The sequence below is a fragment of the Kogia breviceps genome, chromosome 14 (genome assembly GCF_026419965.1).
Source record: "Kogia breviceps isolate mKogBre1 chromosome 14, mKogBre1 haplotype 1, whole genome shotgun sequence".
Classification (NCBI taxonomy): Eukaryota; Metazoa; Chordata; class Mammalia; order Artiodactyla; family Physeteridae; genus Kogia; species Kogia breviceps.
Window position 1 is genome coordinate 75,644,534 of NC_081323.1, and position 26,640 is coordinate 75,671,173.

At 52.2% G+C, this 26,640-nt stretch overlaps 2 protein-coding genes across 7 annotated transcripts; one reads left to right on the plus strand and one right to left on the minus strand.

Moving 5' to 3' along the window:
* Positions 1-8,050: 8,050 nt before the first annotated feature.
* On the minus strand, positions 8,051-16,949 carry ZNF668 (zinc finger protein 668). 4 transcript variants are annotated; one of them, XM_059036209.2, is made up of 4 exons: positions 16,377-16,915; positions 12,687-12,752; positions 9,914-10,582; positions 8,051-9,483 (listed from the first exon to the last, which is right to left on the minus strand). In XM_059036209.2, exons 3-4 carry the CDS (start codon positions 10,558-10,560, stop codon positions 8,271-8,273), a joined length of 1,860 nt encoding a protein of 619 aa, XP_058892192.1. In that variant the 5' UTR covers positions 10,561-10,582; positions 12,687-12,752; positions 16,377-16,915; the 3' UTR covers positions 8,051-8,270. The 4 variants fall into 4 exon arrangements, with proteins under 4 accessions (XP_058892192.1, XP_058892193.1, XP_066868176.1 ...); XM_059036210.2 differs by lacking the exon at positions 12,687-12,752 and having other exon boundaries at positions 16,377-16,949; XM_067012075.1 differs by lacking the exon at positions 12,687-12,752 and having other exon boundaries at positions 16,745-16,945.
* Positions 16,179-26,148, plus strand: ZNF646 (zinc finger protein 646). 3 transcript variants are annotated; one of them, XM_067012074.1, is made up of 4 exons: positions 16,179-16,705; positions 16,816-16,952; positions 18,600-24,007; positions 25,553-26,148. In XM_067012074.1, exons 3-4 carry the CDS (start codon positions 18,682-18,684, stop codon positions 25,672-25,674), a joined length of 5,448 nt encoding a protein of 1,815 aa, XP_066868175.1. In that variant the 5' UTR covers positions 16,179-16,705; positions 16,816-16,952; positions 18,600-18,681; the 3' UTR covers positions 25,675-26,148. The 3 variants fall into 3 exon arrangements, with proteins under 3 accessions (XP_066868175.1, XP_058892152.1, XP_058892153.1); XM_059036169.2 differs by having other exon boundaries at positions 16,179-16,952; XM_059036170.2 differs by lacking the exons at positions 16,179-16,705; positions 16,816-16,952 and adding an exon at positions 17,141-17,430.
* Positions 26,149-26,640: the final 492 nt, after the last annotated feature.

Here is a 26,640-nt window from a genome sequence, read left to right on the forward strand (position 1 = left end):
TCAAGAGATGCCACATCTGGACCTGATATAGAGACTATCAGAGGTCCTGGATTTGAGCCTGATGCCATGATTAGATAGGTCATTTGGGTGGTCTGCCTTGAGACAGGAATGCATTTATTTTGCATGTGGAGGAAACACAAAAGACAGTATTTGTGACAAAGAGGGCAGACGGGGGAAGATTTTACAGTTGTTCAAAAACATTCATTGGCCTTCCCTGTGGGGCCCCTCCATACGAAAAGATTATATATACCCACTCCATTGACATCAGCTATGGTTTGCTTTAAGCAGTGGAACTTGAGTTTCTTATTACTCCTGGCACAAATTACAATAAACTTAGTGGCTTAAAACAACATACATTTATTCTTTTATAGTTCTGGAGGTCAGAAATCCAAAATTAGTTTTACTGGGCTAAAATCAAGGAGTTGGCCGGGCTGGCTCCTTCTGGAGGAACCATTTGCTTACCTTTTTCAGTTTCTAACTGATGCCCTGCATTTCTTAGCTAGTGGCCCTATCCTCCATTGCCAAGCACATCATTCCAATCTTGGCTTCTATCTTATCGCCTTCTCCTCCCACTCTGACCTTCCTGTCTCCCTCTTGTAAGGACCCTTGTGATTACCTTAGACCTATCCAGATACTCCAGTATAATCTACCATTTCACCATCCTTAACTTAATCACATTGGCAAAGTCCCTTTTACCATGTCAAGTAACATTCTCAGGTTCCAGGGATTAGGATGTGGACATATTTAGGGGGCCATTGTTCAGCATACCACACCACCCCAATCCACATTTAACTGATTCTTTCATTTATTCACAAAATATTTATTGAGCAAGACTTACGCACCAGGCATTATGGCAGGTGCTGGAGAAATAGAGGTGAAAATTCAGACAAGGTCTCTGCTTTCATGGAGTTTATATTTTAATGGAGATGACAAGTAAAGAAATAGCTAAGACATCCCAAAACCAGGACATGTATTATTAAAAAATTAAGCAGTGTGTTGTGACAAAAAATTACAAGGGGTTGGAGACGGCTGTTCTAAAATATAGTCAGGAATGGTTTCTTAGTGGAGGTGATTAATCCTAAGGGCAGAGCTGAGAGCTCAGAAGGCAGAGCAGAGCCATGGAGGGTTACTTGTAGGCCTGGACACCTAAAGAAATTTGCCCAGCTGGCTTTTGAAATTGCTTTGGATCAGTGACTCCTCTGAAGTCCAAAGTACAGACTAAGAAGTGATGCCAGCTATTGCCCCAGCAGCAGGGCCTATGATTTTGCATTCCCAAGATGCTTTCACTACCTGGGACAGTCCTGGCAGAGAGCCAGGGAATTAAAGGAAGTTGGGGCAGAAGAAAAGTGAGGACCAAAAGTCAGACTGTCTGGGAATTATCCAGATAACAAAATGGGACAAAGACATCACAAGAAAAGAAAACTTTAGATCACTATTTCTTAAGAATATAGATGTAAAAATCCTCAACAAAATACTAGCAAACAAAATTCAGCAATATATAAAAATGATTATATAAGTGGGATTTATCTCAAGAATGCAAGGTTGGTTTAACATCTGAAAATCAATTAATGTAATAAAGAATATTAGTAGAATAAAGAACAAAACCCCTCTGATCATCTCAATAGACACAGAAAATACATTTGACAAAATCCAACAACTTTTTCTTTTTTAAAAAAATTAATTTATTTTATTTTTGGCTGCATTGGGTCTTCATTGCTGCGCGAACGCTTTTCTCTGGTTGCAGTGAGCTGGGGCTATTCTTCATTGTGGTGCACGGGCTTCTCATTGCTGTGGCTTCCCTTGTTGAGGAGCGTGGGCTCTAGGCGTTCAGGCTTCAGTAGTTGTGGCACACGGGCTCAGTAGTTGTGGCACATGGGCTTAGTTGCTCTGCGGCATGTGGGATCTTCCCAGACCAGGGCTCGAACACGTGTCCCCTGCATTGGCAGGCAGATTCTTAACCACTGTGCCCCCAGGGAAGCCCAACAACTTTGATTTTTAAAAAAAGCTTAAGAAACTAGGAATAAGAGGGAACTTGCTTAACTTGCTAATTATCAAAGGACATCTGTGAAAAAGTCACAGCTAACATCATACTTAAATGATGAAAGACTGGATGTTTTCCCCCTCAGATCAGGATGTCTTCTTCCATCACTTCTATTTAACACTGTAAGCAATAAAAAGAAACAAATGGCATCCAGATTGGAAAAGAAGTAAACAATCTCATTTTACAGATGACATGATCTTGTACATAGAAAATCCTTAGAATACACACACACACAAATATTAGAGCTAGTAAACTGGTTCAGCAAGATTGCAGAAAACAAGAACAATGTACAAAAATCTATTGTATTTCTCATCACTAGCAATGAACAATCCATGAAAGAAAGAAAACAATTCCATCTACAATAGCAACAAAAGGAATAAAATACTTCTATATAAATTTAACAAAAGAAATGTAAGATTTATACACTGAACACTATAAAACACTGTTGAAAGAAATTAAAATCTAAATAAATTTAAAAACACCACATGTTCATGGGTCAGAAGATTTAATATTTTCAAGATGACAATACTCCTCAAATTGCTCTACAGAGCCAATGCAATCCCTATCAGAATCCCAGACAGCTTCCTTTTCTTTCTCTTTTTTGCAAAAGTTGACAAGCTGATCCTAAAATTCATATGGAAATGCAAGGGATCTAGAAAAACAAAAATAATCTTGAAATAGAAGAACAAGTTGGAAGACTCACAGGTCCTGATTTAAAATTTTACTACCAAGCTACAGTAAGCAAAACAATGTGATGCTGGCATAAAGAAAGATATATACCCAGGGAATAAAATTGAGAGTCTGGAAATAAACCCTTATATTTACAGTTAGTTTATTTTCAACAATGAAGTCAAGACAATTCAGTGGAGAAAAAATAGTCTTTTCAATAAATAGAGTTGGGACAATTGGATATCCACATGCAGAAGAATGAAGTTGGACCCTTACCTCAAACCATATACAAAAATTAACTCAAAATGGATCAAAAATCTAAATGTAAGAGCTTTTAGCTATGAAAACTTATAGTTTATTTTTAAAAAACTTTTATGTATTTTAAACTTTTACATTTATAACTAAATTATAAACTTTGTAAATGTTTATAAAACCCTTGGATGAAAACATAGGCATAAATCTTCATGGCCTTGTATTAGGAAATGGGTTATTAGATATGGCTCTCAAAGCACAAGCAAAAATAGACAAATTGGACATCATCAAAATTAAAAATGTTTGCGCTTTAAAGGGCACCATCAAGAAAGTAAAAAGACAACCCACACAACAGGAGGGAATTTTTGCAAATCATAAGGAACTTGTATCTAGAATACATAAGTCTTACCACTCAACAGAATCAATCCAGTTTAAAAAATGGGCAAAGGGGGACTTCCCTGGTGGTCCAGTGGCTAAGACTTGGTGCTCCCAATGCATGGGGCCCGGGTTTGATCCCTGGTCAGGGAACTAGATCCCACATGCCACAGCTAAGAGTTTGCATGCTGCAACTAAAAGATCCTGCGTGCCGCAACTAAGACCCAGTGCAGCCAAATTAAAAATAATAATAATGGGCAAAGGACTTGAATAGACATTTATCCAAAGATGATATACAAATGGCCAATAAGCCCATGAAAATATCCTCAACATCATTTGCCACCAGGGATATGTAAATCAAAACAACAAATTTACACCTACTAGGATGGCTGTAATAAAAAAGACAGATAATAACAACTGTTGGTAAAGATGTGGAGAAACTGGAACATTCATACCCTGTTGGTGGGAATGTAAAATTGTGCAGCCACTTTGGAAAACAGTCTGACAGTTGCTCAAATGGTTAAACATAGAGTTACCATATGACCCAGCAATTCCACTTCTAGATATATACAGAGAATTGGAAAATATGTCCACACAAAAGTACAGGTACTTCCCTGGTGGCGTAGTGGTTAAGAATCCGCCTGCCAATGCAGGGGACATGGTTTTGATCCCTGGTCCGGGAAGATCCCACATGCCACGGAGCAACTAAGCCCTTGCGCCACAACTACTGAGCCTGTGCTCTAGAGCCCGCGAGCCACAACTACTGAGCCCGCAAGCCACTACTGAGCCCACGTTCCACAACTACTGAAGCTTGCGCACCTAGAGCCTGTGCTCCACAACAAAGAGAAGCCACCGCGATGAGAAGCCCGCGCACCGCAACAAAGAGTAGTACACTCTCACCACAACTAGAGAGAGCCCGCGCGCAGCAACGAAGATCCAGTGCAGCCAAAAATAATAAATAAAATAAAATAAGTAAATGTATTTTTTTAAAAAGACAGGCTCACTTAGTTCTTTACAAAAAAACAACTTGTACATGAATGTTCACAGCAGGATTACTCACAATAGACAAAAAATGGAGACCCAAATGTCCATCGGCTGATGAAAGGATAAATAAATGTAGCATATCCATACAATGGAATACTATTTGACAATAAAAAAGAGTGAAGAATTGATCAAACTACAACATGGATGAACCTTGAGAACATTATGCCAAGTAAAAAATCCGTCACAAAAGACCACATATTGTATGACTCCTTTTACATGAAATGTCCACAATAGGCAAACCTATAGAGACTGAAAGTAGATTAGCCATTGACTAGGGCTGAGGGAAAAGGGTTAGTGGGGGGAGGGGCTTGGATCAATAGGAAGTGACAGCTAATGGGTATGGAGTTTCTTCTGAGGGTCTGAAAATATTCTAAAATTAGACTGTGATGGTTGCATAACCCTGTGAATATACCAAAAAAACACTGAATTGTACACTTCAGACAGGTTAATTGTATGGTATATGAATTATATTTTAATAACGCTATTAATTTTTTGAAAGTCAGACTTGAGTCCTCGGGGAGCAGGAACTAGGCTATGGGATACTAGGGGTGTCAGAGAAGAGGGACCAAGGGATGGGTGTGTTGTCTGGGCCCAGAAAGGGAGCAGGAGTTGTGGATCTGTTCTGAACATCCAGGGGACCCACTTCATCCTTCATTGTAGACAGGTACCCAGGGATATCTGTTGATTAGTGTATATGGTATCTTTACATCTATTTTTAAATGGTGCCTCCCGAGACCCCAAGATAAATCATCTTGCTCAAGGCCAAAAATCAAGTCAGTAGTAAACAAAAGTTCCCCTGCTTTCAATCCCCCAGTCCGATGTCTGTTTGTTTCCTGCTCTGGATATGGTTATGGACAGTGAGTGTGTCCTTGGTCAAACTGGTGCCCTCTTTCTGCAGCCGTGACACTGGTCCCTGCTGTTGCCATATGGCCCCCTTGTTCTGCTGTAGAGAACAGGAATAAGGGCCTGGGCATGACAGCACTGAGTGAGGCCCCTGACACCAAGGGGATACCTAGTACTTCTGCTCCAGGTGCTACCTGGTGTACCAGTCCTGGGCTACAGCCAGCTGCTACCCAGTCCCCATGACTGGCAGTGGCACACCGGGCACTTCCTAAGGCTGCCAACTTGGTGGCCCCCAAGTCTACAGATAACAGCATAGAAAGAAGGATCTGGTTCACTCTGACCTTTGGCTTTGTTTTGGCTTATAAATGCAGAAGGCCCTGGTGGTTGGAATTTATAGTTCTGAATCAGATCTTGATTATCTTTCTAGAAACATTCTATAGGAATTTGAGCACTTATGTGTAATTCGGCCCAAATGGGAGCATACTAACCACACTGCTTTGCACTTCACTATTTTACACTTGACATTTTTGAACATTGCTCAACAACATAGATTAATAAGCCTCATTTTTTTTAAACATTAAAAAAATTATTTACTTATTTTTGTGTGTGTTGGGTCTTCATTGCTGCCCGCAGGCTTTCTTTAGTTGCGGCAAGCAGGGGCTACTCTTTGTTGCGGTGCGTGAGTTTCTCATTGCGGTGCCTTCTCTTGTCGCGGAGCACTGGCTCTAGGCACGCAGGCTTCAGTAGTTGTGGCACATGGGCTCAGTAGTTGTGGCACACAGGCTTAGTTGCCCCAAAGCATGTGGGATCTTCCCGGACTAGGGCTCAAACCCGTGTCCCCTGCATTGGTAGGCAGATTCTTAACCACTGTGCCACCAGGGGAGTCCTGATAAGCCTCATTTTTTTTTTTTTTTTTTTTTTTTTTTTTTTAGTTTTGTGTTTTTCTTTCTCTTGGCTTTTTTTAAAAAACATCCTTATTGGTTTACAGTGGCGTGTTTGTTTCTGCCTTATAACAAAGTGAATCAGCTATACATATACATATATCCCCATATCTCCTCCCTCTTGTGTCTCCCTCCCACCCTCCCTATCCCAACCCTCTAGGTGGTCACAAAGCACCGAGCTGATCTCCCTGTGCTGTGCAGCTGCTTCCCACTACTGATAAGCCTCATTTTAAAAAAAACTGTTGCATAATATATCTTACAGCGGCCTTATTTAGTTAGTCCTTTGCTAATGGACATATAGGGTGTTCCCAGTTATCACAAATTTTGCTGCACCGAACAATCTTTCATCTTCAGTTTTGCCACAGAACTGGAAAAAGAAATCTGTGATGTAAATTCTTTGAGGTGTACTTGCTGAGTATATGTATTTAACCTTTTTTAAAAAAATGTGTTTGCTTCCCCCCCCTTCCAGTTTTGAGACGTGACGTACAGCACTGTATGTTTAAGGCGTACAGCATAATGATTACATACATCATGAAGTATTTAACTTTTGATAAACGTCAAATCATCTTCCCAATTTACACTAAATGTGGCGTCTTGTTTCTGTTTTTCCATTTTTGGTCTTTGCAAAATTACTTTAAAAGTTATGTAGCTTCCAGAGTGTGGCTATAACTGTCAAATTATTTAACAGCCTACATTTTTCCCGATTTGAATAATCATAGTTATAAACTATTTCCTATATCCCCAGAAATAGGGCTGCTTTTGAACCCTCTCCCCCACTCTATTAATTATTCTTGTGTCAGTAATTTCGTTTTTATTCCAGTGCTTTGGTGTTTGATTATCTAGCGTGTCAAATACATCACTGCCACTGTTTTTTTGTTTTTGTTTGTTTTGGGCAGCATAACATGCAGGAATCTTAGTTCCCTGACCAAGGATTGCACCCTTGTCCCCTGCAGTGGAAGCATGGAGTTTTAACCACTGGACCGCCAGGGAAGTCCTGACAGCGTCACTGTTGTTTTTGTTTTTTAAAAAATATTAATTTATTTATGTATTTGGCTGTGCTAGGTCTTAGCTGCGGCATGCGGGATCTTCCGTTGTGGCATGCGGGCTCTTAGCTGCGGCATATGGGATCTAGTTCCCTGACCAGGGATCGAACCCCGGGCCCCCTGCATTGAGAGCACAGAGTCTTAACCATTGGACCACCAGGGAAGTCCCCTCCACTGTTTTAAAATATATATATTGCACAGGAATTTAGGATTTTCAAGTTTTGTTAAAAAATTCTTTTGGATGGCAATCAACTTAAGGATTAAACTGGAGAATCAACATCTTTTAATAGTATCTTTCCACTCAGGTACATGGTATATCTCCATTTAGTTTAGTATCTGTCCTTCAGGACAGAGATACCATTTTCTTCATATAGGGTTTGCATATTTTTTGTGAGGTTTACTCCTTTGTAGTTTATGGGTTTTGTCGTTATTGTGAATGGGACCCCAAGTGTATTTTCTAATTTGTTATTGCAATTTATGGGAAATATACTAACTTCGTGCCTCAGTTTATTATCTGCAAAAAGACAGATGCAGAGCTACTCAGTAACTCAAGTAAGTGTGGGCTAAACAAAGCGAAATAGATTTGTTCATTGCAGGACTTATGATGACTTTAATATACTTTGATCACCAAGAATCCCCAAGAAGGGTACAGGAATTTCCTGTACTTACTTGACCATGGAACTCTTTGTCACAAGACATTCTGAAACATATTTAGAGAAAACAGTGCACCCAGAGACCCTTCTACTTTCTCATTTGTCAATCCAGGGATCTCCACTGAACCTTATCTGATGCCCGAACTCCCATTACTTACCCCCGACCAGAACACAGAAGACAACCCAGAGTCAAAGTGAATGCTTTAATGAGTGCTGCTCAGAGGGAGCCATGTCTCTCGGGGGCTGCTGCCAGCCTCCACTGGCCCCAGCTCTTCGTCAGGAAGGTGAGCTAGCTGCCTGGGGTGAAGGGATGGATCTGGAGTCTAAGAGTGAGCTGAGGCAAAGGGAGGTTCAGGAAGCACCCTGTAGGGGCGGAGCTCCCAGGAGTGTGGCGGAGGGGGCCTGGGACTCAGGCTGGCCCCTCCTCAGGCATTCCTAGCAAAGCCACGAGGGGCTCGAGGGGTGTGGGGGTCCCGATGGGCACAGGGTGGGTGCGTTCGTGCTTGCGCAGGTCGCTGGCACTCAAGAAGGCCTTGGGGCAGTGGGGGCAGGTGTAGGGGCGCACAGAGCTGTGGGTGCGGCTGTGCTTGCGTAGCCCAGCCCGGTCTGAGAAGCTCTTGCCGCACTGGGTGCAGGGAAAGGGCCGGAGCTCTGGGTGTGAGCGCTCATGCCGTCGCAGCAACGTCAGCGTAGAGAACGTCTCCTTGCATTCCCGGCATACAAACTGTGGTGGTTTCTCGTCTACCTCCTCACCCCCGACTTCGCCTGCCCCCCCCAAGGGACCAGGAGCCTCCCCAACCCCAGCATCTTGGCACTCCACGTGCTCCACCGTCATGCCCACCACTTGCCACTGGGTGGCCATCACACCACCCGATTCCGGAGGCAGCCCCAGCAGCCCTGCTGCAGGGTCCCCGAGCCCCGCCCCTGCTGCCGGGGCCGCTGAGCCCTCGCCTGCCACGCTGACCGGCAGCGCCAGCCCCACTACCAGCTCCTGCTGCGGGGGAGGCCCTGCGGCCTCGCTACTGCGATGGGTCCGCTCGTGCTTCCTCAGGCTTGACGAGACCACGAAGGACTTTCCGCAGGCGTTGCAGTGGAAGGGGCGCTCACCCGAATGCACCCGGCTGTGCTTAGTGAGGCTGGCTCGCTCGGCGAAGGCTCGCCCGCACTCCTCGCAGCGGAAGGGCCGCTGGCCGGAGTGCACCAGTGCGTGCCGCTTGAGGTCCCAGGACGCGACGAACGTCTTGTCACACTGCAGGCACTTGAACGGCCGGTCGCCTGTGTGCACCCGCCGATGCATGGCCAGGTCGGCCGGCTGCCGGAAGTCCTTGCCACACTTCTCGCAGCGGTAGGGCTTCACACCCTCGTGCGCCCGCTGGTGGCGCCGGAAGCTCGAGGGGTCAGAGAACATGCGGCCGCAGCGGGGGCAAAGGAAGGGCTTCTCGCCAGAGTGCGTGCGCTCATGGCTCTGGTAGGAGCTGAGCTGCGTGAAGCCCTTGCCACAGGCTGGGCAGCGGTAAGGCTTTTGCGCCGCATGGATGCGCTGGTGGCACGTAAGCGAGGACGAGCGGGAGAAGCTCTTCCCGCACTCTGAGCAGAGGAAGGGGCGCTCGCCAGTGTGGGACCTGTGGGAGTGGAGAGGCCCAGAGTGAAGGTGGCAGCCCATCGCCCGACCTCCGCCGCCTGTCTATACTGTACGTTAGGGCCCCCTGACATCGCTGGGGCCTTGGCCCAATCCCCTAAGGGCCACAGGTCTGTACCTCAGAGTAAGAAACTTTCAGGCTGGGTGTCTAGGTGTTCTAGATCCATCTCTGCACTCAACAGACCCGGCCCCCACTCGCACCTCCTGGGCAGCAGCCCAACTTCAAGCCCCGCCCCTTTCCTAGTCCAGGAACCCAGGCCAATCAGACCCTAATTTCACTCTCTGCCCCCATAGCTCTGCCTCACTCACTTTCCCATTGGTTACTTCCGATCTTTGGGACTCAACGCCTTCACGCTATTGGTGCGCTCTTCCCAACTACTTCAGGCACGCCCCACCCAGCCCAGCGCCCTCACCGCTCGTGGTTGCGGAGGTCCTTGAGTTCCGCGTAGGCCTTGCCGCAGCGCTCGCAGCTGTAGGGCCGCAGGCCTGCGTGCGTGCGCCGGTGCTTGCGGAACACCGAGGGGTCAGCGAAGCTCTTGCCACAGTCGGCGCAGGCATAGGGCCTCTCGCCGGTGTGACCGCGCTGGTGGATCTTGAGCTTGGAGAGTGCGCCATAGGCCTTGGGGCAGTGCGCGCAGCGGAAGGGCAACTCGCCGGCGTGCGAGGCCAGGTGCACGCGCAGGCACACGGGCTGCATGAAGCGGCGACCGCACTCGGGACAAGGGAAGGGCTTCTCGCCCGTGTGGCTGCGCCCGTGACTGCGCAGCTCTGGTGCTGTTTTGTAGGCCTTGGGGCACAGAGGGCATGCATACGGCCGAGGCTTCGCCGCTGCACCTGACACCTTGTCCCCGCTCGCATCCTCCGCTTTCGAGTCTGTCTCTGGCTTCAGCTTTGCCTCGGCCACTTCCTCTGTGCAGTCTGCAGGCCCATGTGTGGCAGCATGGCGTGCTGCCCGGGGTGCATTTGGAAACGTCTTGGTACAGGACAGGCACTTATAGCGGCGGCCAGAGCGCTTGTAGCCAGGGGCTGGGGACCTCTCCTCCGAAGACTCTACCTCCATGGCCTGGATGGGCGGGGCTTCTCTGCAAGAGAGGCAAAATTAGAAGCCACACCCCTTTCCAATTCTCCAAAGCCTGTCTCCTCACCAAAGCCCTCTGAGGCCTCAGAAGGAACTCTATCTTATCTGCATTTACCACCTGGGATGCATATCCTTCCTTGCAAACATTCCTGTCTCTCTGCACTCAAGTTTCCTCTCTGGTCTGTTCACTGATGAAAGGAGCTGGACCAGGTGACCTCAGAGGAACTAAGAGAGGAGGCCGGGATCATGGAAATGCCCACCTGCACTTCCCTCCCCAGCCTCTGGGCTTCTCCAAACCCTGTGGCATTCCCAGAAGGCCCAGACTCTGTCCATCTCACCATCTTCCTTCTACAGCTCAGAATCCAAGACTTGTGCAAGGCTGCAGACACAGAGGCTACCTAGATGTGGGTCTGGCCTGAAGGTCTCCAAGTGCTCAGCAAAGACAGAGGTAGGTCCAGAAGAAGGCAGAGCCAGTGGACTAAATGTGGTGATTGGCACCATCTGTCCAGAAGGGATCGGTCCCCAGCGTATGTATTTTGTCTTTCCCCTCTGGTTGGTTAGCTTTCAGAGGCAGCAACTGTTCACACAGAATTCTGGCCTTGCACAGCTGTAAGGTACTCCACCCCAGATAGGAATCCTGGTCCACCCTCTGCTCTGGAATGGGTCTTTGGTTCTTGCTCCCATAACTCTGGTAATGGGAAGTTCAATTACTCTCAAAGCAGCTTGAGCCATTGCTAGCATAAGTGAGAAGTCTCTGTCTCATACTCAATGTATCTGCTCTGGCCTGGCCTCCTGGGACACCCACTCTAGCTATGGCCCCTTCTTTCTCATTTTAGAGCCCAGACAGCCTCCACCCAGCTGCTCCTGCAGATCATGGCTGGGAGGAAATAGGATTAACAGCTGCATTAGTCTTAACACCAGCTCATCCTCCCTGGGGGATGAAGGGAAGAGGATTACAGCAGATCCACTTAAGGTGCAGCAGCTGCTGGGGCAGCCAGGGTGGAGGGAAGGACAATGTTATAGAGAGGGGAGGGGAGCCAGGTGTGTCCAAAAGATGGGCTAGGAGGTAGAAGGTTTGGAGTCTAGCACTCCTTTCTAGGCCTGTTTCCTCATCTGTATACCTCAGGAGTTGGTGTCTTCTAAGTTATGACCCAGGGAGGATGCAGGAGTCGCCAGTTGATTGTCAAGGGCTGCATCTTTAGAATCAGCACCCTTCTGCCTGGTGGCCCTGCCTCAGTCTCCCACCCCTACACACAAAATCTAGTGTGCACATGTAGCCGGAGTCTTCTCCTAAGGTACCATGTGATGCTCTGTCCCCTGCTCAAGAATTTTTCATGGCTTCCATCATACCATGCAAGTTCCCAGGTCCTTCCTGGCTGTTATGAATCCTACCAATCCTTCCTTTGAGCCTTACTTCCCAAAGGAAGGTCTTCCTGCATCTCCCCTTTGGTTTCTGGCCTACATCCCACACAGCTCTGTTCCACCCTCAGCTTGTTTTTTTCACTTTTCCCACTAAATCCTAGGGCTGGAAGGTGAGTTAAGGGGCTTGAGGCCCAGCCTTCCTCAGGGCTTGAATTCCGCCTACAGTTTCTAGGGAATCTGCCTATCCTTGGATGAGGCCCTCAATACTTCCTTTCCAGATCATCTCTGGACAGTCTGATAAAGTTTCTCCTTAATAAATATGATAGCCTGGGACTTCCCTGGTGGTTCAGTGGATAAGACTCCGTGCTCCCAATGCAGTTCCCTGGTCAGGGAACTAGATCCCACATGCATGCCGCAACTTAGAGTTCGCATGCCACAACTAAGGAGCCTGGGAGCTACAACTAAGGAGCCTGCCTGCCACAACTAAGACCTGGTGCAACCAAATAAATAAATAAATATTTTTAAAAAGAAAATGATAGCTCACATTTACCGAGCACCTGCTAAACAATAGGCAACATCCTAACCTTTTTACATGTATTAACTTACTTGCACTTCGTGTCAGCACCATGAAAAAAGTTCTGTTATTACCCCCTTTCACAGATAAGGGAACTGAGGCCCAGAGAAACAATTTAGCATTGTCGTTAAGTGCAGTCTCCGAAGCCAAACTGCATGGCTTCGAATCTTACCTTCCTCACTTCCTAGCTGTGACCTTGTGCAATTTACTTCATGCTGTAGGACCTCAGTTTTCTCATCTGAAAAAAGGGAGGTAATAACACTACTTACCTCACAGGGTTGGGCGAGGGCTGAATGAGATAAGAATAATTACTGCCCTCAATTACTGAATCTTCTCAGAGCAAGACACCTTGCTGAGTGTGCAACCTTATTTAATTCTCTCATAGCTTCCTGAGATAGGGATTATTGTCCTCATTTTACAGAGGAATAAACTGAGGTTCTGAGGTTAGTGATTAACCCATGGTCACATACCTGGTAACTCATGCAGCTGAGACTTGAATCCAGGTGTTTAATTCACCTTGAGTAGTTGGGCCCTCCCAGACTTATCTGCTACCTGGGCCAGACCCACGATGACCAGAACCTTGAGCTCAGGTTACACCTTGGTCTCCTCTCATTCCTATAGAAGTCCCTGGAGACCAGAACCAGCACCCTTTATGTTTCTGTTTCCCTCTCAGAGGGCTGGACCCATGGGTTCCAAGCTCTGGGCCTCATTCTTCCCATCTGTGAGCCAGAAACCAGGTAGCTGGAGGGGTAAATCCCTCCTCCTAAGGCACTTCCCAGGGGAAATAGTAGGGGCGTGCCAGGCACAAGCTCCATAAAGAACGAAGGGTCAGGTAGGCTAGGCCCCTGTCTAAAACCCCTCCATTGGGAATTCCCTGCTGGTCCAGTGGTTAAGAATCCACCTTCCAAAGCAGGGGACGTGGGTTTGATTCCTAGTCGGGGAAGTAAGATCCCATATGCCACGGGGCAACTAAGCCCACGTATCACAACTAGAGAAGCCTGCACACCGCAACAAAGACCCAGTGCAACCAAAAAAATAAGTAAAAAAACAAAAACAAAACAAAAACCCATCATCAGCTCTTCACTTCCCTGTTCACGGAGGACTCTTCCACCCACCACTCCCTAGACTGATTCTGTGAACTCCCTGCATGAAAATAATCATGAAGGGAGCATGGGGTAGGACTCAGAAATCTAATCTAAACATGCTTTCTGGGTCATTCCAACTAACACTCATTTAGGAATCTTAGGTTTTCAGAAGCTTCTAGGAGAGAGGCATTTTTAATACACCACTTTTTCAGATGTGGAGATTAAGGCCCCCGTAAGGGAAAAAACTTACATAAGGACACACAGCTAGTCAAGGAGCCCAGACTCAAACACAAGTCTTCAGGTCCCTGGGCTGGGCTCTTTCTCTACCAGTCTTCATTTACTTAAGGTTTATTAGCCAAATCATGAGACTTTCCACTACTCCCATGACAAAGACCAATATCTTTTCCATGTCAAGGAAGGCCCTGAACTATCTAACTCCTGCCTATCCCATCTCCCACTCCTCTCCCCTTGGCTCACTAGGCTCTACCCACACAGGCTCCCCCTTTTTCCCCTCAAAGATGTAAATTCCTTCCCATCTCAGGGACTTTGCACTAGTAGTTTCCTCTGCTAGAAACATTATTTCCGAGGGTCTTTGTGTAGCTATCTCTTTGGTTCCCTTTGGGTCTCAGCTCCCTGTCACCTCCTTAAAGAGGGCTTTCCTGACCACCTTTCTTAATGCTATCTGCACCCCTGCTAATCACTCTCTATCCCCCTCCTGTTTAATTTCCTTCATGGTGCTCATCTGGATAACATTCCTTGTAAATCTACCATGAGCCAGGTATCATTCTAAGCATTTTATGTGTACTACTCAAGCTAAGCCTCACGACGGACTAGGAGTTTGTTATGGATGAATGTGCGCATGCATGGAAGCAAGGCCACGTGAGAACTTAGACAGAAAGTGGCCACATGCGATCCAAGAAAGGAGCCTTCACCAGGAACTGAATTGGCCAGCACCTTGATCTTGGACACCTGAACCTCCAGAACAGTGAGAAATAAATTTCTGTTGTGCCCCCCAGTCTGTTATGGTTTGTTGTTGTTGTTGTTATGGTAGCCCAAACAGACTAAGTTAAATAGTATTATTTGCCCCCCCATTTTTCAGACAAGGATACTGAGGCACACAGAAGTGAAGAAACTAGTCATAGTCACAGCCAATACTCAAAGCCAGGTGGTCTGCCTCCCAAACTTCTGCCCTCTGTCCCCTGCTTATTGCTTTGCTAGCACTTAACATTTTATGGTTCAGTTGTTAATTCTCTGTCTCCAGCTTGAGAGTCTAGGCTGGCAAAGAGCCAGGAACCTTTATTATTCTGTATCCTCTACACATAGAACCATGCTTGGTGCCCAAAACAAACTGAACAAATCAACCCCCGAGGCGGTATTTGAACCCAGGTCTATAGCCTCTGCCTCCTCCATAGTAGGAGTTTGTAAGAATGTCGGTCAACAGCTATTTAGTAACTGAATTTCTCTGCTTTTCCAAGTTCCCAGGGTTCAAATATCGCCCCCAGTACCCCACAGTGGATTCATTGCTCTGGTGAGGGAAGCTTGTCTTTGTCTTTGTTTACTACTGAATTTAGGGGGCGGGAGACGTCCTGCTGCATGAACAGGCTCTAAATGCCAGGGATGCAGAGATTTAATTCCCAGAGTTTAGAACCCTGAGGGCAGCTGATGTGGTGAAGAGCCACTTTTTATCCTCTCTGCACCTCAGTCTCCCCACCTCTAAACAAGTAGTTACCAATAGGCCTCACAGGCCATGAGAGATCCGGTGAGATGGCAGATGGGGAACAGTGAACCATGCAGAGATAAGAACTAATCATCTCCTAGGCATCCAATCTGGTCAATCCACAACCTAATCCCAACCCACTTTTCCAGCCTCACCTCCAGGGGCAGTGTGCCCCTCCCGACAGCGACCTTAGCTCCAGCCACAATCTCAAACTTCACCACCTAAATACATCTCCATATGCAGTTCCCTCTGCCTTCTCCCGTGGGAAAACTCTTTTGCATCCTTCAAATACCTGCTTCCCCAGTGCCCTCAGGAATGCTTAATAGACTATAGAGGTAAGAGCGCCATGGCTCTCTGGGCCTCAGTTTTCTCATCAGTAAAATGAGGTCTCTGAGGCATGTGGGAGTTTTAAGGTCGTTAGAGCCGAGAGCTGCGGAAACCTTGTGCATTCTCGCTCCCTGCAACTGTCTACGTGTCGGAGCCCCCGACAGACAGCCCCGCAGGGCAGGGCCCTGGGCTGCCCCTTCTCAGGAAAAGCCCTGGGAAAACGTGGCATCGGAGAACGTGGCAAGAAGGAGTGAACGAAGGATGACAGAATGAACAAATGAATGGACCTAGGGCCATACTTTGGACAAAGGCCGGCAAGATGGCGTTCTCTAGGACCGCGGGAGGGGCGGCCAGGACCTCGACCGGGGAGGGGGGCCGTCGGCGCCGGGGACCGTGCTTCACTGGCCGCACGCCTGGGACAAAAGCCCGCAACATGGCGGGCTCTAGGACCCTCGTGCGCGCACGGCGCAAGGCGGGCAGCCGTGCCGCCCGAGCCCAGGCGTCTGCTGCAGCCGGTCCGCCGGGACAGCCGGCGGGTTCTAGGACCCGCTGGGCCCAGAGCCCGCCCGCCCGCGCCCTCCCGGGGCCGCACTCCTCCCGCCCCGCCCGCGCCGCTCGCGCCAGGCCAACCCCATCTGCCCTCTGCACCCACAGGGAAACTGAGGCCCACTCGGATTGCGTCCGCAGTGGGACTGCCCGGGGGTCCCTGCGGCTTCCCGCCGGCATTTCCTACCTGAACAGACTGGGGCTGGCTCCGTGGCGTCAACGGCAGCTCCTCTCACAGACGGAGCTCGGGACACAGCCAGGGAGCGGCAGGCGCTAGGACCCAGCTTGGGGGGGATGAGGGGGAGGGACGGGAGGCGGGGCCGGCGAGCGGAAGTGGAAGGGAGCTTTTCCCGCTAGGGAGGAAGGCAAAGTTTATCCGAGCAACCCCCAGCCGAAGATGGCGGAGAAACACCTTGCAGGGGGTCTCTGTGGGTGCTAATAACAGAGGACACCGGAATAGGTTTACGGGATGCACCGGCTATTGCTAGCCTGGGGAAAGATCACCGTGAACTAGAGGTGGGAGGACAGAAAGGCCATGCCCAAGATTTGTAGTACCTAAATCCGCTTATATTCCACATTTCCCTTAATAGCAAGGAGTAAATGACGCTGTCTTCATCTGTATTTAGAAGTTTTACAAGAAGCCCCAGGAAAAGTGTCGCCAAAATACTGAGGCCGGGGCTGCACAACTCTTTTTATCCTCTTCTGCGCTCAGCCAATACGCACCGGAACGATTTTACTGGCTCTTCCCGGAAGTGTGGCTAAGGTTAGTGCAGACGACACAGCTCTTTGACCTACGTGGGCGGGGTCAGAGTCTCGCGTTAGCTGCTTCTCATCTAGTACCGGAAATGTGTCTGTGTAGAACCACTGCTTGGAGGCGGGACAAGCATTTTTAAGGCGGAAGTTTCGCGGGGAAGCTTTTGCGGCTAGGACACTTCCTGTTTCCTAGTAACAATAGGAAGTGTTCGCGGAGCTGGGGGTAGACTGCTGGCTCGTGCCAGCTGCGCCTTCTTTCCTCTGCGTCCTTCCTTCTCCCCCTCTCCTTTCCCTCTTTCCCTCCGCCCCCACCGCCCAGGAGCCCTTGCAGAGTGTGCGTGTGTGGGAGCTCTAGAGCCACTCCACAACCACCCCTTGGGGCGCGCGGCTGCAGTTAGGGTGAGGGTCCCAGTGCGCAGGCGCACTCCCGTTCGCGGTCCCCAACGGACGCACCCGCGGCGGGAACGAGAAGGGGCCGCCGGTGTGAGGTAGGGGTCCTAAGAGAAAACTGGTCGAGGAGATGAGTGAGGCAAGGGGACCTTATTGGTGGTTGATTAGGAGAGGCGACTCTTGAGCGAAGGGGCTTTGTGAAGTGAGAATTCTGGGAGCAGGTTCAGTAAGGGGGTTTAGAGTCGCAGATAGGAGTTGTATTGGGGTCCCAAGGAAGTGAAGTCAGAGTCAGAGAAGGCTAAGGTGATGTAGGAGGCATGGGGGCCTGCCATGGAGAGAGCAAGGGCTTTGGAAAGAAGATTGTCTGAGTCAAACGGGCTGGCTCGTGTGTAAACTGGGATAACAGAGGCACTGCAGTGTGTTGTGAGGACTAAGTGACATAACGAATATTCTTTACTTAGCACAGTGCCTGACACATGGTAATGTTTAGGTAGCACGTGTTGCTGTTGTCATCAGTATTATGAGAGAAGGTAGAAGAAAAAATGAGAAGGGATGGAGAGGCATAGGAAAGATAAAGGTAGGGGGTGAAGAACCAGAAAGGAGATGAAATTTCCAAGATGGAAGATCGTTTGGAATCTGGGGAACCCAAGAGAGTCTTTCAGAAAGGTGACTTTGTGACCCTGAAAGGAATAGGGCAGGTGAGGGAACAAGCCAGCCCTTTCTCTGAAGGGGGCCTCTAACCTCACCTCTCAGGTCCGAGGCTCTCAACTGAAGAAAGAGGCTGCTTTTTCCATGCCTCTAGGCTACTCTGTGTAGCTGAGGGGTGAAGGAGGGAGGATTGGACTTACCTTATAGAAGGTCCCAGGAGAGGTACAGGTTTCCTTTTAAGATGTCGCAGAAGATAGGTTGTTTCAGATTTATAGAGAGCAGAGGGTTAGGGACAATAAGGCTTTGGGGATTTGGTCTGACGGCAGAATAATAGGTTTCTGATCAGAGGTAGGTTGCATTCCTTTAGACTTCAGTTTCCTTATCTGAACCTCGAATCTCCAGAGATGAGTCAGGCCTAGAGGAGCTCCCATGTTTGGGGAGCTTGTAGGCAGGGAAGTATTAAATGATGGTGCTTCCAGAATAGATCCAGTAGAGAGCAGGTCTCTGGGCATTGCTGCTTGGGGAACCCATCTGTGCCCTCTGGTGACCTTGTTGCTCATAGAAATAAGAGGCAAAGTTAATTCAGGCCTTCCTTCTGACCACTGCCCCCTGTTCCTAGGCCTTGGACCCTCCACCAGAGGAAGATGCTGCTGCCACCTGCCTGCTCTTCCTGAACCTTCAGGTTTCTGCCACACTGCCCCATGGAGGATACGCCCACCTCACTCAGCTGCTCTGACTGTCAGCGCCACTTTCCTAGCCTCCCAGAACTGTCACGGCACCGAGAACTGCTCCATCCATCTTCCAACCAGGACAGTGAGGAGGCTGACAGCATCCCTCGGCCCTACCGCTGTCAGCAGTGTGGGCGGGGCTATCGTCACCCAGGGAGCCTGGTCAACCACCGCCGGACCCACGAGACTGGCCTTTTTCCCTGTACCACCTGTGGCAAGGACTTCACCAATCCCATGGCCCTCAAGAGCCACATGAGGACTCATGCTCCTGAAGGCCGCCGGCGGCGCAGGCCTCCACGCCCCAAGGAAGCCACTCCATGCCTACAGGAGGAGACAGTGTCCACTGACTCCTGGGGCCAGAGGCTTGGCCCTGGGGAAGGCTGGGAAAACCAGAAGAAACATACTGAAGAGACATCTGGCTGTGAATCTGGGCCAGACCCTAAGGCAGCTCTGGGCACTTGGGAAGATCCACCCACCAGGCAAAGAGAAGGCTGGGAAAGCCAGCCAGATCCTGAGGAGGGCACAGAGGGCTGGGGGCCCACCACCAACTCTGCCAGAGACCCACCGCTCCCGACCCCGGCCAGCAGTCTCCTTAGCAATTTGGAACAGTATTTGGCTGAATCAGTAGTGAATTTCACAGCGGGCCAGGAGCCCACCCAGTCCCCTCCTACTGAGGAGGAGCGGCGGTACAAGTGCAGTCAATGTGGCAAGACCTACAAGCATGCTGGGAGCCTCACCAACCACCGCCAGAGCCACACCCTGGGCGTCTATCCTTGTGCCATCTGCTTCAAGGAGTTCTCTAACCTCATGGCTCTGAAGAATCACTCCCGACTCCATGCCCAGTATCGGCCTTACCAGTGTCCCCACTGCCCCCGTGCCTTCCGGCTCCCCCGAGAGCTGCTGGAACACCAGCAATCCCATGAGGGTGAAAGTCAGGAGCGGCTGTGGGACGAGAAAGGGATGCCCACCACCAATGGGCACACAGACGAGAGCAGCCGGGACCAGCTCCCTGGTACACAGATGCTGAATGGCTCTGGGGAGCTGGAAGATAGCAGTCTGGAGGAGTACCGGCCATTCCACTGTGGGGACTGTGGCCGTACCTACCGCCATGCTGGGAGCCTCATCAACCATCGCAAGAGCCACCAGACAGGTGTCTACCCCTGCTCCATCTGTTCCAAGCAGCTGTTCAATGCAGCTGCCCTCAAAAACCACGTGCGGGCTCATCACAGACCCCGGCAAGGAGCCGGAGAGGATGGGCAGCCATCAGTACTGCCAGCTCCCCTGCCACTGGCTGAGACCACCCACAAAGAGAAGGAGGTCCCCACCGCCACCCTGGACCACCGCCCCTATAAGTGCAATGAGTGTGGTCGGGCTTACCGGCACCGGGGGAGCCTGGTGAACCACCGCCATAGCCATCGGACAGGAGAGTACCAGTGCTCACTCTGTCCCCGCAAGTACCCCAACCTCATGGCCCTCCGCAACCACGTGCGGGTACACTGCAAAGCTGCTCGCCGCAGCACAGGCCCAGGGGCCGAGGGTCCCCTCGGCCGCCGCAAGGTGGAGCTCCCAGCTGACCCAGTGGGAGCAGAGGCAGCCCCCCGTTCAGATCAGGAACCTGGGTGCAGACGTGAAGAGGGGGCCACCGATGTCCCGCCAGCAGCAGATAGGACTGTGCCACAGATATGTAGCCTGGGTGGCATGCTCTTTGAAGACCCTGAGAGTCTTGAACGTCACGGCAGGAGCCATGGGGAAGGGGAGAACGGCAGGACCGAGACCAGGGTGTCACCTCCTCGGGCGTTTGCCTGCCGAGACTGTGGAAAGAGCTATCGCCACTCAGGCAGCCTCATCAACCACCGGCAGACCCACCAGACGGGAGACTTCAGTTGCGGGGCCTGCGCCAAGCACTTCCACACCGTGGCCGCCATGAAGAACCACATGCGCCGCCACAGTCGGCGGCGGAGCAGGCGGCACCGGAGGCGGGCTGGCAGTGCTGGCGGTGGGGGAGAAGCTGAACTCCCGTCAGGCGGGAGCTGGGCCCCAGAGCTGGTGGAAGACGGTGAGGGCCTGAGCCGTCCCCAAGACCCTTCAAGGCAAAGTCTGAGTGGAGCCGAAGGCAACGTGTTAAGTGATGGGAGCTGTTTGCAGGCTGCAGCTGAAAGGGACAAATGTGGGCTTGAGAGGGATGAGGCCTGTTTCCAGGGTGATAAAGAGAGCAGCGGCACTGAGGAAGGACTGGAAAGGAAGGAGGCCTGTTTCCTTGACAACTTGGACATCCCAGGCGACGAAGAGAGCAATGGGACTTGCTTCTGTGGTGGCCCCCCTGGGGTGGAGGAAGACCAGAAACCAGCCGCTGGCCAGCCCAGCTCCCCTTCCCACTCTGCCAGAGCCGCTGCTGGCTGGCAGGCTGAGGCCTCCCACACGTGTCCTGACTGTGGGCATTCTTTCCCCCACGCTGCTGGCCTGCTGAGCCACAGGCCCTGCCACCCACCGGGCATCTATCAGTGCTCCCTCTGCCCCAAGGAGTTCGAGTCCCTGCCTGCCCTGCGCAGCCACTTCCAGAGCCATGGGCCCGGGGAGGCAGCCTCCGCACAGCCCTTCCTCTGCTGCCTCTGCGGCATGATCTTCCCTGGGCGGGCTGGCTACAGGCGTCACCGACGCCAGGCTCATGACTCCTGTGGTACGACTGAGGGCTCAGAGGAGGAGGGGGAAGAGGAAGGAGCAGCAGGGGCGGCCTCCACCCATAGCCCCCCACTGCAGCTCTCGGAAGCAGAACTGCTGAATCAGCTGCAGCGGGAGGTGGAGGCGCTGGATGGCGCCGGGTATGGGCACATCTGTGGCTGCTGTGGTCAGACCTACGATGACTTGGGCAGCCTGGAGCGTCACCACCAAAGCCAGAGTTCTGGGAACACCAATGGCGAGGTCCCCAGCCTCATTGATCACCCGGGAGAGTCAGGTGATGCTACGGGGATGGTTGCAGATGGCACCTTTGAGGGCACGGTGACCTCTCTTTCTGGGGAGGGTGGAGACACAAAGTCTGGAGAGGGAGTAGGTGCCATGCTTATAGACAGCCTTTGCATGCAGGGTGGGGAAAGTTCTCTGGAGACCCAGCCCCGCCCCTTCCGCTGCAACCAGTGTGGCAAGACCTATCGCCATGGGGGCAGCCTGGTGAACCACCGCAAGATCCACCAGACTGGAGACTTCATCTGCCCCGTCTGCTCCCGCTGCTACCCCAACCTGGCTGCCTATCGCAATCATCTGCGAAACCACCCACGCTGCAAAGGCTCTGAGCCCCAGGTGGGGCCCATTCCAGAGGCAGGAGGCAGCGGTGAGCCCCAAAACATGGCAGAGGAGGGTCTCGGGCAGGCAGAAGTGGAGAAGTTCCAGAAGGAACTTAAAGTGGAGCCCCTGGAGGAGGTGGCAAGGGTGAAGGAAGAGGCCTGGGAGGAGACCACTGTGAAGGGGGAGGAAATGGAGCCGAGGTTGGAGACCGCGGAAAAGGGCTGCCAGACTGAAGCCAGCTCTGAGCGGCCCTTCAGCTGCGAGGTGTGCGGCCGGTCCTACAAGCATGCCGGCAGCCTCATCAATCACCGGCAGAGCCACCAGACCGGCCACTTTGGCTGCCAGGCCTGCTCCAAAGGCTTCTCAAACCTCATGTCCCTCAAGAACCACCGGCGCATCCACGCGGATCCCCGGCGTTTCCGCTGCGCCGAATGTGGGAAGGCCTTCCGCCTGCGGAAGCAGCTGGCCAGCCACCAGAGGGTCCACGTGGAGCGTGGTGGGGCTGGGGGCTCCCGCAAGCTGCCCCGGGAAGATCGGCCCTTTCGCTGTGGGCAGTGTGGGCGGACCTACCGCCACGCCGGCAGCCTCCTGAACCACAGGCGTAGCCACGAGACGGGCCAGTATAGCTGTCCCGCCTGCCCCAAGACGTACTCCAACCGCATGGCCCTGAAGGACCACCAGAGGCTGCACTCAGAGAGCCGGCGGCGCCGAGCTGGGCGGTCCCGGCGGGCAGCTGTGCGCTGCGCCCTCTGTGGCCGGGGCTTCCCTGGCCGGGGATCTCTGGAGCGGCACCTGCGAGAGCATGACGAGGAGACCAGAGGGGGTCAGGGAGGCCCAAACGGCACCGAGGGCGGTGAGGGGAACCTGGTTGATGACCAGGGACTAGAGGACAGGTGGTGCGGTACTGAGTCGGTACCCCCACTGGAGGCTGGAGTCTTGAGGCCAGCGGAGCAGAGTCAGAGCCCCCTCAAGGCAGCAGGTTTAGAAGGCACAGAGCCAACGTCCTGGGGCACGGGGAAAGCAGATGGGTGGCGAGGAGACAGGGGACTGGTGAATCATGATGGAGATTGGGTTCCTGGGGGTCACATACCGACCAAGCCGGAAGACGAGTCAGGGGACAGTGTCCCCAGGAGTCCTTGCCACCTTGGCAGCAGCCAGCCCAATGGACCTAGTCTGATTCCCATGGATAGCTGGGACAATGGAGATAGCAGCCCTCAGCCTCAGCCGGAGAGCCACTCCTTTTCCTGCAGCCCTTGTGGCAAGACCACCTGCCAGTCGGAAGGGCCCTTGAAACACCACAACACCCACAAGACAGACCGTCACTATTGCCTGCTCTGCTCCAAGGAGTTCTTGAATCCTGTGGCCACCAAGAGCCAGAGCCACAACCACATAGCTGCCCAGACCTTTGCCTGCCCTGACTGTGGCAAGGCCTTTCGGTCCCACCATGAACTCGCCAGCCACCGGCTGACTCATGCCAGGGGCCTCAGTCAGGTGTCGCCCCAGATGGAGGCCAGAGGTCCCAAAGCTGGGGCTGTGGAGGATGAGGTGGATCTCCCTGGTCAAGTGCGGAAGACCCCATCAGAACCCCCCAGGGCCCCAGGAGAGAATGCCGGGAGAGCTAATGGAGGCCAAGGCGTCAGGTCCGCAGCGGCTGTGGACGAGGAGCGGCCCTTCCGCTGTGCCCAGTGTGGGCGTTCCTACCGCCATGCCGGTAGCCTGCTGAACCACCAGAAGGCCCACACCACTGGACTGTATCCCTGCACCCTCTGCCCCAAACTTCTACCCAACCTGCTGTCCCTTAAGAACCACGGCAGGACCCACACGGACCCCAAGCGCCACCGCTGCAGCGTGTGTGGCAAGGCCTTCCGGACAGCTGCCCGGCTGGAGGGCCACGGGCGGGTCCACGCACCCCGGGAGGGGCCCTTCACCTGCCCCCACTGTCCCCGCCACTTCCGCCGCCGCATCAGCTTCCTGCAGCACCAGCAGCAGCACCAGGAGGAGTGGACAGTGGCCAGCTCTGGTACGGGGGCATGAATGGGCTTGGGCAGAGGATTGTAGGGTCCCAGAGGAGGCGGGCACACAGTAGAGGGTAAAAACTGGCCCCAAGGGGAGCAAGGAGTGAGAGGATCACGTGGATTCCAGGAGGCCGCCAGGGCTGGGATGTAGAGAAAGCTAGTTTGCGGATGCTGCCTTTTTTTTTTTTTTTCTTCGGCACACGGGCCTCTCACTGCTGTGGCCTCTCCCATTGCGGAGCATGGGCTCCGGACGCGCAGGCTCAGCAGCCATGGCTCACGGGCCCAGCCGCTCCGCGGCACGTGGGATCTTCCCGGACCGGGGCACAAACCTGCGTCCCCTGCATCGGCAGGCGGACCCCCAACCACTGCGCCACCAGGGAAGCCGCCCGGATGCTGCCTTTTGAGTGGCTGAGATCTGAACCCCTGGGGGCTTCCTTACCCCAAGGTGAATAGGTAGCCTGGTGGGTTGAGGTAGTCGGGGGGGGTGGTAGGGAGTGGTCAGGGCCAGAGGCAGCTGCCGGGGCTCCTCTGCTTTGCCGGAGCCAGAGAGGAACGGTCTTTTTGTTTTGGGAGGGGAGGTAGCTGGGTACCACCTGGCTGCTGCATTCGGAAACTCCCCTGATCCAGCCAGTTAAGTAATGATTTCCAGAGAACAAGATGGTCTAGGTTCTGCTCTTCCCTAGAGTAGGCAAGGAGCCAGGGAAAAAGGAAGGGGGCGTGGGAGGTGCCCCCAGGCTGTGGCTTCCATGCTGACCTGGTCGGGGAACAGGGTCATTAGTTGGCACCCAGCTCCCTGTCCCTGTTTCCCCAAATCTTGTCTCTGCTCCCCCTCCTCTTTTCTTGGAAACTAGACCCTTGGCCCTTTCCCACCTCTGTTGGCCCACGTTTCTTCTCCTTTCCTTTATTCAGCCTTCTCTCTCTGCTGCGCATTTCCTTTTTGGGATCCAACCAAACCACCCTTTCCACCTGCACACCCGCCTCCCTGCCGGCACACCTTGAAATGGAGGACTGAGTCACAGATAATTGTTTCTTTGAAGCCAGGCCCAGCTATAGCAACAACAGTTATCAGCCCCTATTTCTTATCCTCCATCAAGGGGACTCTCCAGAGAAACACACCTCTGCCCAGCCTTGCTGGAGGACGAGGCTGCAGAGGAATGGGAGAGCCGGTTCCCTCAGCAAGTCCCGGGCTTGCTCTCCACCTCCCTTAGGGATCCGTAGCCCTTCTCCCAGGGCCCCTTCCATTTAGTGGCCCCCAAAGTGGGTGTCCCTGAGATGGTGGGGCCCTTGACCAGAGATTGTCAGGGCAGGAGGGGTGGGTGGTGAGATTCCCCTGAGAGTGCTGATAAGATGGCTTTCAGGATAAAAGATTTCTCCTGACCCCAAGGGAATGAGTGAGGAGCTAGTTAACCAGGTCTGGGGAAATAATTGGGAGTTCTCACACAGGCCTTGGGGGCAGGGGCTGTGGGGAATGGCCTGCAGGGCTAGGGAGGGGGAGGGGTACAAGCTGTGTGGGGTTTGTGCCCTCAGTCGCCTCATCTCTCTCTCCCCAGGAACCCCAAAGGCACCAGCGGCGGGCAGAGGGGACTTCTCATTGCCCCCTCCACCCACCCCCACGACCCCACTCCTGGACCCTTCACCCCAGTGGCCTGCAGACCTCAGCTTCTCCCTCTGAAATTCAAGTTTCCAAAGATCAGAATACGGGGTAGGGGGAGGGCAGGTTGTAGGGAAAGGCTTGATCTCCGTGTTTTGCTCAGGAGTAGTTTGGGCACCCCCAGCTCTCTCCTCTCCTCCTGCAAAGAGGACCCAGATCTGGCTTCTGTCCCACGGAGGGGGTGAGGTGTTCCTCCCGTCCTGTCCTTGAAGGACCTCCTTTCCCCTGCCTTTGTCACCATGCTCTTCCCTGTGACCAGCCCTGCAAGAAACCCAGTGCCAGGCTCTACAGCCAGGCCACCCTCACCAGCCAGATTCCAACACTCGGGAGAGGCAGATTCGGAGAGAGCCATGGGTGGGAATGCTGCCTGTGGAAGGGGGGAGCCTTTTACTACAATTTGTAATTTATTTTCTAAAGTCTATTTTGTAACAAGTTATTTAAGTTTAAAAAAAACCAGGAAAATTGCTCCCCCCAAAAAAAGAAATTTTCAAAGTACATGGTTGGTGTGGTCGTATCTGAGGGGGTGACGATTAGGGAAAGCTGGGGACGCCTGCGTGGGACCGCGGAGCTCGACGTGTAGGGGGCCTCCGCAGGGGAGGTCTCCCTGTCCTGCAGAGGGGAGTGGGGTCAGCTGTCGGTCGGGGCAGGCTCCTTCCCAGAGCCCATTGCACTGTCGGGCCTGCCTCAGTGGGGGACGGGGTCGGGGGGCATGGCAGAGGGCCAGGGGCAGTGACGCGGGAATTGCCTCACTGTGACTGCAGCGTCCCAGAGCCACCTGTCAACATCAGGCTGGCTGGCCTGTCAGGGAGAGGAAGGAGGATGGGGCTGGCCTCGTCCTCACAGCTTCCCTCCCTTCCTCCCTTAGAGGAAGAGGAAGAGGAAGGAGGCACTCCTCAGCCCCCATGACAGATGAGAAAAGTGAGGTCTGAAGTGGTTAAGAGGCGTGCTCTCCCAGTCAAACAGTGACAAGAGCCAGAATTTGAATCC

What these genes read in the sequence shown, in the direction of transcription:
- ZNF668 (XM_067012075.1), bottom strand. Translation starts at nt 16,767, where the DNA reads ATGTGGAATATAAGCGGATTTAG. An exon ending in TGGAATATAAGCGGATTTAG is followed by an intron (nt 10,583 to 16,744) that starts GTACTACAAATC and finishes CCTCTCTTGCAG; the next exon opens with AGAAGCCCCGCCCATCCAGG. An exon ending in GACCTCCGCAACCACGAGCG is followed by an intron (nt 9,484 to 9,913) that starts GTGAGGGCGCTG and finishes CCACTCCCACAG; the next exon opens with GTCCCACACTGGCGAGCGCC.
- ZNF646 (XM_059036169.2), top strand. Translation starts at nt 18,682, where the DNA reads ATGGAGGATACGCCCACCTCACTCAGCTGCTCTGACTGTCAGCGCCAC. An exon ending in GTGGACAGTGGCCAGCTCTG is followed by an intron (nt 24,008 to 25,552) that starts GTACGGGGGCAT and finishes CTCTCTCCCCAG; the next exon opens with GAACCCCAAAGGCACCAGCG.